This window comes from Centroberyx affinis, unplaced genomic scaffold (assembly GCF_046629955.1).
Source record: "Centroberyx affinis isolate AG114_WGS23_722 - 3 ecotype Tasmania unplaced genomic scaffold, CSIRO-AGI_Caff_v1 ptg002349l_1, whole genome shotgun sequence".
NCBI lineage: Eukaryota > Metazoa > Chordata > Actinopteri > Beryciformes > Berycidae > Centroberyx > Centroberyx affinis.
In genome coordinates, this window is record NW_027280612.1 from 142,892 (window position 1) to 157,176 (window position 14,285).

Genomic DNA, 14,285 nt, shown 5'->3' on the forward strand with positions numbered 1-14,285 from the left:
AATCTAACAAAATGTACCCTGTTTTTTGTCTACAGCTCTAAGATCTTGCAGCATTTTACTTAGCCTGCCTTCATTGCCGGGACTTGGAAAGCTTATGGCTATGTAAGCCAGTAACTTCATACACCTAGAAATCTGTAGTCCAACATCTCTTCTTAACTTAAATTTTGGGTTTAAGTGACTATGGCTTTTGATTAGATTCAGAAAAGCTTTATTGGCAGGAATCAAGTAGTACTGAGTGTTGCCAAAGCATATTACAATTGATTAGCATTATTCTAAAGACACAGCCCAGCGTTTAATACTAAAAGAAACCAACGCTCAAACACTACTACCATAAGCTGTGTTGCAGTCAGTCAGCATTTGAAAGGAAATGCTGTACAGCAATGAGACAACAGACAGACAAGGTCAGAGAGAGAACAACTGATCACCCCCACCTCCCTTTCCTCTTCTATGGCTTTTCTCATCCACAGTTCTTTCAGTCATGCTGCTTCTAACTAGGTACAACAGACTGACGCAGTTCTGAGGTAACAGTTGTGCTTCATACAGCACTAAAACCACAAACCAAACAGAGAACAAAAAGGAAAGTCGAGACTGAAATTAACACTTCAAATGGGTCATGAAACGTGTGCTTTGACTATTGAATCGAGGCATGTTTAATTAAGAGCAGGAATTTCTCATTTCCCTTTTCAGTACAGTAGGTAACAGTAGGTTTTGCACACCCACGTTCTGTTGGTGACAGAGTTAGCCCAGGTGCAAAACTCCGTAGTCTATAAAACTTATAAAACAAAGACACCATTGATCATTTCCATTTTATCTGTTTTTATGCATTATTGTTTTTCATGCATTTTATTTTTTGCACTGCATTTGACTGTAGGAAATGTGCTATATAAATAAACATTGATGGTTGATTGAAGATCAGGGTTGAGACCTGGTCAAACTCTGCTCTGCTTGCTCTGAAGGTTTAGTGCTTAAACTGTGTCACTCCATTTCTGAAGTGTCATGTCATCCACCATATTGAACACAGAATGTAAACAGATCTGTTCTGTCTTTTGATGACATTATAAGGTCAGGTGACAGCCCAATTGCCTCCTACTCAGGATGGAGCCGGATCTTCTTTTGCATCCCAAAATTCATCAGCCACTTTCACCATTTTACCAGCCAACTAGAGATTTAGAATAGAACAGAACCGGTTTTGTAACTCTGGATAGAAGGAAGTTTCTCTAACACTGTCCTTGACACTCAGTGTCAGTCCTGAGGCAGCAGTGTGTGGCAGAGATTCATTATTGCACTGCAGTAACGTTACACTTCATTGGTGTGGTGCAGGGGGCAAAGACAGCTGTTTGTGTGTGTCTGTGTGAAAGAGACGTTGACACAGAGAGAGAGAGGGACAGAGAAAGAGAGAGACAGAGACAGAGAGGGGGGACTGAGCAAGTGAAAGACAAAAACAGACAAAGGCTCTGGGACAAGAGAGAGAAACCAAGACAGAGTGGATGTAGCCTATATATTACTGCACAGCAAAACCCAAATCTCCCCTCAATCTCAGTGGCCCCTATATGATATAGTGGACTGCACAGCTACTTGGATCCATATGTGGGGTGGGGAGCAGCACACAGTTAAACTAGAGCCCCGGTCTTATGTAATATGCACTAGGGGTCCTTCAGCAAGGCCCTTGGCTGCACCCACTATGTATGTGTGTATATATATATGTGTGTGTGTGCGTGTGTGTGTGTACGTGTGTGTATGTGCGTTCATGCACACACTGAGGAACTGGCAAGCAAGCGCTAGTTAACTGAGCCAAATGACAAAATAAGAACACAACCATGTTAGCCTAATGGGTGACAGTGTATGAGCTCTGTGTGTGTGTGTGTGTGAGCGCGCGCGTGCGTGCATGCGCGGGTATGACTTCACCAGCTGTAGCCCTGTTGTATTACCTAACAGATAATTGGGACCACATGTCCTGCTAAGCAGTATTGGGGTGTGTAAAAGGCTTGCAAGAGTGAGGTCACCATGTTTCAATTCAGGACTGTGTGATACAGCCAGAAATCTTCATCTAGACTGTTCTATGGTTGTGTTGCACTCTGCTCTGTTCCAGTTCTCAGGGTTGCATTGTACTCTACTCACTTCCAGTTGTTATCATGCAGCTGGCTGATTCTCAAGATGAGGCCCCTCACTCTTGGCTTACACTGGGCCAGTTGCAGTTACAGGAGTTGAAAATGAAATGTTGGCAGTTAACCTTATCATAAAGATAGTGGGGGTTTTTCAGTATCGTAACAAGGGTGCTAGTGCTTTATAGGTGCTAGGATGGAGGGTAGGCATGATTGGAGTGAGTGAAACTACGTTGACTTAATAAACTCCAGCTCTGACACTAAAGAGACATGGTGTTGTTGTATAAGTTTGAACTAAACTTTTACTTCAGGCATTGACTTACCCACTATAGTTAGAAAATCACCAACATAAAGCCGGCTCATACTTGTGTGACTTCTATTGTAGGCTACTGCCTGGTGTACGAGCACACACTGTATTTCCTTCATGCAGGGCTCTTAGGGCTCTTCACGGCATAAACAGTGCATACCTTCTAAGCAGTCCACATTGCAAAATGCGTAACACATGAATCAACCAACCAAAACACAGAGCCCGTTCTTATAAAGGTGCTCCCGAGCACCTAATAATACCTGAGAGGATGTTCTTTTTTTCTAAGATTATTTTTGAGCATTTTTGCATTTATTAGATATTAGTTCAAAAATGGAGAGAGATAGAAAAGATTGGGAAAGAGATAAGGGGATAACATGCGACAAACATCCCAGGCCAGATTCAAATCCAGGATGACACGGTTACATGTTCTTTACTTTGAGCCCGTTCTTATAAAGCTGCTCCCGAGCATCTAATAATACCTGAGAGGATGCTCTTTTTTTCTAAGATTATTTTTGAGCATTTTTGCATTTATTAGATAGTTCAAAATAGAGAGAGATAGGAGAGATAGGAAAGATTGGGAAACAGAAACAGTGACAAACATCCCAGGCCAGATTCAAATCCAGGATGACGCAGTTACATGTTCTTTACTATGGGTACTTTGTAGATGCGAAAGTACTGAGGTGCAGCTGAGAATAGCCTAAAGGGTATTACGGCACTTATATAATATACATTTGCAATGCAAAAATACATTTGTAATGTAACTGTAAACTGCTTCTCTACCATGAAGCAAGAAACAATAGAAAACCTTGTACAGTGAACTGTTCTAGACAAATGGGAAAATGTTTGTGAATGACAAAATCAGGTAGTGTGTGATCTCTCATCTACATGATGCCTCATGTGTGACCAGGGCATGAAACTGAGCTTGCCTACTCCCAAAATCACCCACCTCAGGTAAGCGGGCGAGTCCAGAAAAGGGAGCACAAGCTCACCCAGCTGGTGAGTGAGATTGGTCAGCAGATTCTCAATCCCATGCATGAGTCTACACCAACATTTAGTTAAGGGGGCATAGAAATTTCAGTGCTTCTTCTCAGCCTTCTAAGCCTGCTTCTCTGCCTCAGCCTGCCAATCATAACTCTACTCTGTTGCCATGGCGCCAACGCTCAAAGCTGAGACAGCACTGCAAAGACAGGCACAAAGCTCTGAAGTAGTGAGCTAATGTAAACAAAATGAGCGGTAGCACTATGAATGAACCTCATCCAAAAACAAACTGTATTTATTTTTTGCAAATGTACCACCACCATCACCACCACCACCAGAAAAGGAACCTTTCTCCTAAAATTGCCAAGAAAAAAAGAGTAAGGGTGGAGATGTGTAGAGATCTGGAAGACCGGTAGGGACTGGCTATGTAGAGATAAACTCACTAGTAATTGAATTGTAATATAATATATAGACTACAGTTATAAAGCATGATTTACGTTGTTAAACGTGAACATTAGATTGCTTACACTGAGCCAGTACTAACAAAATGCAAAATATACAAAAGAACACACAGACGTTTTATGCTAACTTTATATGCATCTAGGCTACTGCATATAATTTTAGAACATGATCTGCAGGATGGCAAGCACTCACTCACCACCAGTCCTTTAGTCTGTTGACCTTCTGTCAAAATGTTCTTGTAGTCTGACCTAGGCTTACTGAACACAGCTGCAGCATATCTTACCAGTCCCATTGCTTGGGTGGAACCACCTGCTGTATTGTCCTGTTTGGACAATTCAATAACACTGTGATATCAGTATAATTAATTCTGATAACATTAAGAGCTTGAAAAAAAATAAAATGACAAAGCTAGACTATGACACTGCACTTCAAAGATTATGTAAGTAGGCTATGTAAAAGCCCTTTACAAAGTCAGCTAAAGATGGGATGGCTGCAGAGCCTTTGATGTTCCACTCCCTATCCAATGATTGTGTGTTAGTGTCTCCACGGATACGCTGTTAGTGTAATGCAGGAACAACATTACAACTGATAGGACATGTTATGTGATAGAAGCCTTGGATAGTCTTCTGTACAGTAAAAACAAAGTTTCCATGTTCAACAATAGCTGGTGACACACACACCCATAGTCCATCCTCTCTACAGTATGTGTGGTATGTGATTGGTGTATGGGCCTAGGTCCAGGATACAATGCAGAGATAAAACCACTAGATAAGACCTGAGTCAACTAAACAAAGGGACAATAACAGTGGTGACGTCCTTGCCTTCTCTGAACACACACATACACACATCAAAAAACAAATTGTCTACTCCACTGTTACCATCAGGTCCAATCATGCAAATGAACCCCAGCCTATGACATCAGTGGATAGTTTCTCACACAGAGACATAACCAAATAGCAACAAAAGTACACAGAAAGCCACAAATCATTTCTTTGCTGGATGAAAGCCACTCTACTAACCCTGGACTGAATAAAACAAGCCTGCTGCCTGTCCCTAGTGTGAATACTGATGTACAGCCTCCCCCTAGTGGCCTGAGTGTGGAGGTACAGTTTCAATAGATTGGCTACTGAATGGCTGTGTTGTTAGAGAAGAGATATTCTGTGACATGATGACAAAACAGGAAGTGGTCTCACCTCCTGGGCTGGGAGCGACGGTCATCATCACCACTCCCCGACTCCTAGAGAGACAGAGAGAGAGAGAGAAACACCACCATCAGAAATAAATTGGTACAAATCGTCCATGAACTGATATACAAAAGCATGCATAAATTCACATCAATCCAGAAGCAGTGGCTAGGCGTTTCAGACAGACCACATAGTATCACATTGACCAAAGAGATCTGGGTGGCTATTTGCATCACCCGCTGTGTCAGACTCAATTAACCTTCTGTTAAAAGAGTGCTAAATTGGCTGGCGGCAAGGGCGGCTACATCAAGCCTTTCATCTGTGCTTCAGTCACAAGGCTGGGCCTGCGTGGTATTTTAACTGAGGACCAGAGATAAGGCTGCAATGGACTGAGCGTCTGTCCGCTCCCCTCTCCGTCTCTCTTTCTCCAAAATGCAATCATCTGCCCCCACCGCTGCAGCCAGCACAGTTTGTTAGAGACACACGCACACACACAATTTTAATCCCAGCCTGTCTCAGTAATCCCTCCCTTAACTCAGGGAACTTTCTCTTTGGCATCAAGCTGTCAATCCTGGCTACTACATAGGCCCAAACACAAACACAGACACGTATGGACACACATGGACGCACACAGGAGACACTGAACAATGATGAAGATGCTGATGAGGGGGAGGAAGATGAGGCTAAGAGCTGGAGGCAGTAGGTCAGAGGAGGGCAGTAGGTTGAGGAGGAGCGATGGTGTTTTCAAACCGTTCCAGTGTCCACTCCCCAGATTTGATTAGGCCTAGATAGGCTGGCTGGCTGGCTGAATGATGTGCTCTGAAGTCAGCATCCTAGCAGCCTGGTCTAATGACATTGGGGAGGGAAAATGAAGTTAAGAGAAAACATGGTGACACAGGAGAAATAGGAGTCCATGCATGGAGTCAACCCACTGCACACGCGCCTGACAAAATGCTTAGCTGAGCAGATTTCAAAGGCAAATGTGATACCAGGATGCCATTACACCACTGCACCATCATTCATATACACACGTTTCACTGATGTGTAGGGACCACATAGCTCCAGTATCTGATTAACATACCATAATAAGCCTGACCATGGCTTAGATATAATGTACAGGCTGGTCTCCATGGTTACCACGTCACCACATGGATGTGTAGGGAGTGGTCTTATAACCAATGAGAACAGGGGATTTGGTGTGCTGCTAGGCAGATTACACTACCAGTGTAGGGTAGCTATCCCCCACTGTGTTGATGGCAAACAATGCTAGCCTTATTCGACAGGTCAATAATCTGACACTTATGTTTAATTTGCAAAAGCACTAGTAGAAGATTTATGAGGCAGCATACTGGAAAAGCCCTTCGCCTATAAATTGCTGTGGTGGCAATGGCATGCCAGCTGTTTCATCTTTCTTTCTGGAGCTCATTCCCAGACCTTTCCTCCATATCCCTCTCTGGTCTTCTGCCATCCCTTTCCCAGGTTTCCTCCCTCTGTTCCCCTCGCCAATCCTCCAGGCATCTCACAAGAGCGCTCACATGGCTGGTTCACATCAACATGGGTCTCATGACAAGCAGCTGGTAACCCGCGGTCCCTGACAGGGAGAGTCTGGGATCCTTTCGCCGACACAATGCTACAAACCCTCACTACTCTGTCTGAGAAATAGAAATCCATCTTAAAACTAACTTAAAATGCATGTTATTTCTTTGATCTTGGACAAGTTTGAATGGGCAAGTTGCCAAGTCTCTCCTAAAGCCACAATCAAACGAAACTGTTATGCTGTCAAATGTTGTTCTCTGAAAGCTTTTCTTACACTTCCATCGTTTAGCCAACAACATATTTGCATAATTAATGCATAATAACCTATTTGAGTTTGTTTCAGGGTCTTACTTACTATCCATAATGTTCTATTTGTAGTGCTGTAGGACTTCAAACTCATGTTTTTGACATTTGCTGATCATCTCTCTGCTAGGGATTTTCCTAATCCATTCGCCATAATTTGCATGGCTGTCCCATGTGATCCTCCATCAGACTGGCCTTCATAACAAGCCTGGAACACAGTCAGTCCCTGCCAAACACTGAAGCATTTCTTTAGACATTAAGCCATGCTCTAAATGGGGGCAGTGGTGGGGATGAACTAGTCCAATCTGGATCTTCAGCCTTCCTCTGACCAGTCTCTTTTCACAGGGCAGTCAGACAGACTAGCCATCATCAAGCCCTGCAAACACGACTGAGGTCAACTACTCGTACTCTGGGTGAAAGCGTAATAGAGCATAGGTCTTATCTATGGCAGCCACACCACCTCTGCCTGGATCCCTGTCAAGAAGGAAGGCCATCCACCTTCACGGAGCCTTGAAGCCAGACATGGAAATCCTCAAAGTGTCAGAGGGAATAAGGGGCTCTCCCACTGCGTCCAATAGGGTCTGACGGGCCTGTCACACTAACCTGCTTTCCAGGCAGCTCCTCTGTCCTCACTGACAGTCCATTAACTAATAGTAGTAGTAGTTGTCGTGCTGACATTACTGGCAAATGGACTTGGACGTGGAAACGAACGTAGTCTTGTCTTTCCATCATCATAACTAGATGCAGCTCACCTAACATAACTAAACACACAGTTATACAAGGGACAAGCAAAATAAGTCCTGCTAAGGAACTGAGCTGTACTGCTATTTCTTCAGCAACTAAAAAAAAAACAGTTTCTTCCTAGTGTGTCTTGTCAGGGCGGCTGCTGCTCTGAGATGTGTGGGTTTCGGAGGAAGCGAGCTGGTTAGCAAACATTAACGTTAGCTCAAACTGCTAAGTTAGTTCGTACAAAACTTCTCAACTTTGATATTAAACCGATCCAGTAACTTTGTGCGAAGCTGAAATAGCCAGCTACACAAACCTGCATCACTCTGCAGGACTGTGAAATGACTTTCACTACGACTGCTGGCTACTTCAGATGATATGATGCTAGCAGCTAGCCACCCCGGTTGCGCCCATACACTAGATACACATACATACATACAGTCAAAAGAGAGCCAAAATGTCAAGCCAGTTCAGGGATACTCACAGACACACAGGGGCTGGAGGTAGTGCTCGGTGTCGGCGACCGCTGAACGGTGACCAGCGCCATCCCGGCTCTTGTTGTTCAGACCTCGGTCACCTCGGAGAGAGAAGCGCCGGGGTAACGGACATTATTTTGGGCAGTAACACTGCCGAGCTCCCGAGGTTATTTCTCTGGTCGTTGCTTGGTTGCCCACCGATGTCATGCTAGCAAGAATAAGACAAGGCACGTCCGGTCACTGTTTCAAAACAAAAACCTCTATTTACGAACATCATCTTTAACACAACACAATCTTTTAGAATGTATTTAACAATTCTGGTTTTGCTCATAGTTTCATCTAATATTCCAATGATTTATTTGATATTAATTCAGTCGTCCTGTACGCCGCGATAGTGAATAATTATTTTTTTGCCCAAGAACGGAAAAATATCGGCTTTTATTTTGAATGCAAAATCGACTAACTTCCGGTATTATTTTGCCTCTCTCCGGCATGCATGACTGCCCCGCCGTTGTCCAGCGCATGCGCTAAAGCGGCCAGCTGTCAAACTGGTGGACTGGCTGCTTGATGACCGCTGGACGACCATTCACATTCACATTCATCACCCTCTATAAAACTGTGAAAGGTCATTTGCAAATCGGTAATTTACAATTAAATACATAAGGGTTTCCTCCCCTCTCTCTGTAGCTGTGTCTGTGTGTGTGTGTGTGTGTGTGTGTGTGTGTGTGTGTGTGTGTGTGTGTGTGTGCGTGCGTGCGTGTGTGTGCAGAGTTTAGGCTATTAGGTAGAATGTGTAGTGTCATGAATAATGCATTAATGTGTTGTATGCTGTTCCCAGAGGGTCTGCTGCAGGAGAAGACCTGACCTTCCATCTTGTGCCTCCATGTTGCTCAATAACCTGCATCGCCTGGGATATTAGACCTGGGGGGGTTTGGGATGTGGAAGCAGGGGGAGGTGGAGGATGTTGGTGAAAGGAAAGTCAGAGAGGGGGGTATTGGTGGTGGAGGTGGAGGGGGCAGGTCAAGGAGGAATGGCAGCAGAACAAGTGATAAGGTAAGGTGAGGAGAGGATGAGAAGATGAGAGGTGAAGGGTAGAGCGAGAGGAGGAGGAGAGGAAATGAGGAAAGCGTCAGATGAGAGGAGGGGGTGGAGACAGAGTGGGAAGGGGTGAGTGATAACTGGAGGAAGAGAGGAGGAGGGTGAAAGAGGGAATTATGGCTGAGGGTGGTAAAGAGGGGAAGGTTAGGGACAAAAGGGGAAGAGGGGAAGAGAGGGAGGTGAGGTGATGAATGAAGCATTATGTGTGGATGAATATCACATTAGATTTTAATCAAAGCTGGGGTTGGGGAGTAATAGATCACATGTAACTGGGTTAGAGTAATCTGTTCTGCTTCTGTAATCGCATTACATTTGTGAGATTACAGATACTAGGGGACTGGATGGTATCGCAGCACAGGGCTGATGGCTGGAATCAGTCGCTCCATTCTGAGGCCACACACACCTGGAGCTATGAGACCTGCGAGGAAGCAGGAATTACTGGCTTGTTTGGGACTGAGCCGGCACTGGAGCGACCCCTAACCTCTAACTGCCAGTTGATGGAATAGAAAGCCAAGTAGCAGCCTTGCCCAGAGAAAGATCAAACAAGTGAAAATGTTGTAGTTCCAAAGGGGACCAGGCTGTTTTATTTCTCTCTTGCTTGCCAAGTTTTGCTGTTTTCAAAATAAAAGCCCAAGGCCAATGATCAGGCTATCGCATCTCTTGCCTTTACATTTTTGATCCCTCCCCATTCCCATTGTTTTCAAATACATGGTTACTTCCTAAAAGTATTAGTTATTAATTGATGTCATCTCTTGAAACATTCCCTGCACCATAATAAAATAGTACCGATGCATCACAGGCAGGGAGAAGGAAGGACTTCGGAGGGATGTAGAGGAAAGGGGGCAAAAGGGGAAGACTCAGGTAGTGATAGAGCGATGTAAAGGGCAGATAGAGGGAGTGGTAAAGAGATGAGAGGTGGGGGAGGTGCAGAGGAGGAGAAAGACTGTTGGAGACTGAGAGGAAGGTGTGGATGGGTTCGAGGCTGATTCAGTCCATTGCATTATCTGGGTCATTGCCTCCTCCTCCTCCTCCTCTCCCAGCCCCTCTTCGGCGTTCCTTACCCCTCCTCCCTCTTGTCCTCTCCCAACCCCCCCTTTTATTTCCCTCATCTGTGTTATCACACCACTCTTCCACCCTCTGGTTTCCTTTTTATTGATCACCCAATAAGGCAAAGTGTCAGAGAGAGAGAGAAGCACAGGAGAGGAGGAAGGGAGAGAGACAAAGATTGTGAGAGAAAATGGGAAAAAGACAGGGAGCGATGAAGAGAGGGAGGGACAAAAGTGTGTGTGAGAGAGAGAGAAAGAGAGAGAGAGAGAGAGAGAGAGTGGCAAGGAGCTGAAAGCGGTGTGAATGCACACAGGGAGGGAAGGAACAAGGAGGCAGTGTCAGGGCTGCGGTGGAAAAAGGGAGAAAATCCTGAGGAAAGCAGTGATTGCGTTGCACGTGAACAGCATGAAAGAGAGAGAGAGAGAGAGAGAGAGAGGATGGTGGGTTGATAAAAGACCAAGCAAATGGGAGGTGGAGAGAGAGGAAGAGACGGCAAATGATGGAAATGATTGCAAATCGAGGAGCGACAGAATGATTGATGGCCTCTCCTCCCTCCCGCATCTTCTCCCCTTCATATTCTCTGCAGTTTGGGTGTAGCCTGTTAGGTCTTGCATACTCTGTGTGTGTGTGTGTGTGTGTGTGTGACCATGCAACTGTCTTATTATGGCACCACTGTGTTTATATTCTCTGTAAATGAATCAATTTATTTTCGATATAACGGTAATATCCTGGCTTGGATGAAAGTGGGGACAAATTGTGTGTGTGTGTGTGTGTGTGTGTACGCACGTGTGTGTGTACGTTTCGGCCCATGCCACGGCCCATTGATTGACACAGCTCATCAGCTTCGCTCTACCTCCGGGAAGAGCTCATCTCTCTCCTTTCTTGGCTGATCTGATAAGCCATTACTCACATATTAGGCCACAGTGGCCCTATAGTCACTACAGTGCTTACAGAGAAGAGGAAGAGCAGCTGAAGGCAGAGTGAAAGAGAGGGCAAGAGAGAGAGAGAGAGAGTTGATGTGCTGCAGACAGGCAGACAGGTGACCGCATTGGAGAGAGAGTAAGAGAGAGAGAGAGAGCAGGAGAAAACAAGATTAGGATTAGAGTGGAGGATGATTCTGCTTCAGAGACTTAACGTCAAGACAGAGACAATGGGACTAGAGACAATCCTGCCTGTAATTAAAGCTCTGCTCTCCACAGGGGATTGAATCTCCAGCCGATGTGTGTGTGTGTGTGTGTGTGTGTGTGTGTGCGAGAGAGTGAGAGAGAGAGAGCAAGAGGGAGCGAGAGAGAGAGAGAAGTTGGTTGTATATGTTTGTGTGTGTGTGTTTGTGGATACATTGGGAAGCATTAACAGAAAAACATGAGTCATGTTTTGGCTCCTCTACTTGCCGCTTGCCATATTTTGGTGTTTTCATAATAATTCAGATTACTTCTTATTATTACTTACAGATTCAGATGACATATTTTTTCTTCTATGTGTGGCAATTCAAAAAATGTGCAGTGAAAGGAAACATTTGACAAGACGCTATAGATTTCATTCATTCATTCACTTATAGTTATATTTTCATTCATTCATTCATTCAATGATTAAATCATTGATTGATTGATTCATTCATTCATTCATTCATTCAGTCAGTCATTCATTCTAGTCTTGTTTTACCCAAGACACTAGACAATTGTTAATCAGTGTTTTTTTTCTTCTTCTTCCTCTTTTTCTTCTATTATTTTATTAGTGACAGCCTTGTGAGGAGCCAACACAGATGCTCTCCTCACTCCCTCAGTCCACACCCTGATCTCCTCTCCTCTCCTCTTCTCTCCTCTCCATGGAGCTCTAGTCCACCTAGTGGTCAGCTCTTGTCAAGACAAGCTACTATGATATTAATAATATGGTACTCTCTAAAACCAACAGGGGGTGATATGACCCCATTAAAAAGCTGCTTACACTTGGCGAATGTGAAGTCAATGAAAAATGCACTTGATGTCATGCAGATGACAGACCAAACCATTAGCAACCCTGACTTGCTAAAAGTATTATTTGTTTTATTTATTTTCTGTTTCCTTCCTTGTCCTGCAATACTTTTTTCGTGGTCATTATTTTAGCTGTCTTGCATTTACTCTGGGGGTGCTGTCCAAAGACACTTTTTTCAAGTTAATATGCTGACCTAATATAAAAGACAAGCATCATCAGCTGTGCACTGATGTTTATTGCATTCATCACAGACACTGCTGCTTATTCTGCATTTGGAGAAGTTCACGCTATTCTATTCTCACTGTCATTGTGAAAGTTATGGCTGTGTTGATGCTGGAAGTCTGAATGTGTATCTCCTCTACTGGTTTGTATCATTGTTGCACCCCCTCCAGTCTGTGTCCATGTCTATTTGGGGTAATTATCCCCTCAGCTGCCATCCCAGCATAAGATCTACTTTTCTTAAATGTATTTGTTCAATATCATTATCAATCATCAATCTTCTTAATATCATCATCGTTTTTGTACATGCTCATACCTTGTCAAGGAGGAAGTACATTCTGAGGCCCATTAAGAAATATATCTAAAAGAATGATTGTGATTGTACAAAATATTAGGAACACAATCCTAATTTTGAGTTCTACCCTCCTTCGCAAAATTGGTTTCAGTTGTCTCAACACTTAAAAATCCTTCTTGAACTTATCTTCTTCCCTTCCTCTTCACTTCGCCTTCATGACTGAAGTAGATTTTAAAAGGTGAAATCAGTATGGGTGCATGGAAAGCAGCATATGAACGTATGGCGAGGTTTTAGAAAAGTTGCAGCTATAGTGTCACTCTAAAGGCCATGCCACAGGCCTATAGGCTGACTCATATCATCCGTTATAATCATATGAATATCAGTTTTTCTGTTTACCTATTCTGAAATTTAACGTGCCTCATGTCATCTCATAAATGCAAACACACATTCATACAACTTTCCTGTTGAGGTTGAGGATGTTGTTAATGTATTGAATCTCTCACTTCAGTGGCTGACAAAGAATTGAACTTAAACTGACTTCACATTCTATTCTATTCTATTCTATTCTATTCTATTCTATTCTATTCTATTCTATTCTATTCTATTCTATTCTAATTTATTCTATTCTGTTGGTTCATGGTGGTCCCTTGATATGACATACACACTTCAAATTGTACCCAGCCTTTCAAAGTACATGAGCAGTGGATCCAAAGCAATTGATTGCTTTCACAGTTACCAGTCCTGATCAATCCATTCTCTCTCTCTTTTCCCCTCTTTCTCTCCCAACCCAACACCTGTAATGAGAAGACAACAGATCGAGGACCTCTCAGTGTATCTTGGCAACGATGATATGAACTGAGAAGGCAGGGGGGAGAGGAGAGGAGAGAGAGAGAGGAGGGGCTACTCTGGCGAGATAAGATGGTATTCTCCCTTCGTGCAAAATGAGTTCATTAGAGGAGTGAGAGACAGCCGGCGCTGGGAATCAAGGCCTCGGCCTGATAAAGGGGAGGGAGCGACGGATCGGAGGAAAAAAGAGTTTCATTTCCTGCTCTTCAGAGGCAGCGGCGGTATCGGAGGATCAGCGGGGAGGCTGGGCAGAGGAGGAGATGGAGAGACAGGGAGAGGACAGACGGAGCGTGGGAGAGAGGTAAATGCCAAGATTTTTCACTCAAATAAAAGAGCGCCCCGCTGGATTCCTGCGAGGGGGAAAAGAAAGAGTGTTTATATCCAGAGCTGAGGGGAGACGGGCAGAAAGAGAGAGATATGCCAAAGTCAGCTGGGCTCTGGAAAGTGGAAAGTCAAAGTAAACTGCTGTGATGGAGTATTAGGGTTATCACAGTGCAGTACACCAAACAAAACCCATGAGGGTCTTCTCAAAATCACATCCACCATAGACACAGTAAGTGGGGGCTTGTCAGACTCACTCACAGCTTAAGATTTTGTGTATGGAGAATGGACACATACACACACACACACACACACACACACACACACACATATCCCAGGTTGGCTTGCCCAAATGAATATAAGAAAGAAACAAAAAAAATGGATGATATGAGAGTTGGAAAGAGATGAAATGAG

The 14,285-nt window shown here is 44.0% G+C and overlaps 1 protein-coding gene across 1 annotated transcript in view; it reads right to left on the reverse strand.

The window, feature by feature from the left end:
- ssh2a (slingshot protein phosphatase 2a) overlaps positions 1-8,217 on the reverse strand; it is a 35,601-nt gene extending 27,384 nt beyond the window's left edge. Inside the window, exons 1-2 of the mRNA XM_071533273.1 lie at positions 8,083-8,217; positions 5,043-5,086 (exon numbers count right to left, since the gene is read on the reverse strand). Coding sequence (XP_071389374.1) covers positions 5,043-5,086; positions 8,083-8,145 — 107 coding nt within the window. The 5' untranslated portion in view covers positions 8,146-8,217. The remainder of the gene's footprint in view (positions 1-5,042; positions 5,087-8,082) is intronic.
- Positions 8,218-14,285: the final 6,068 nt, after the last annotated feature.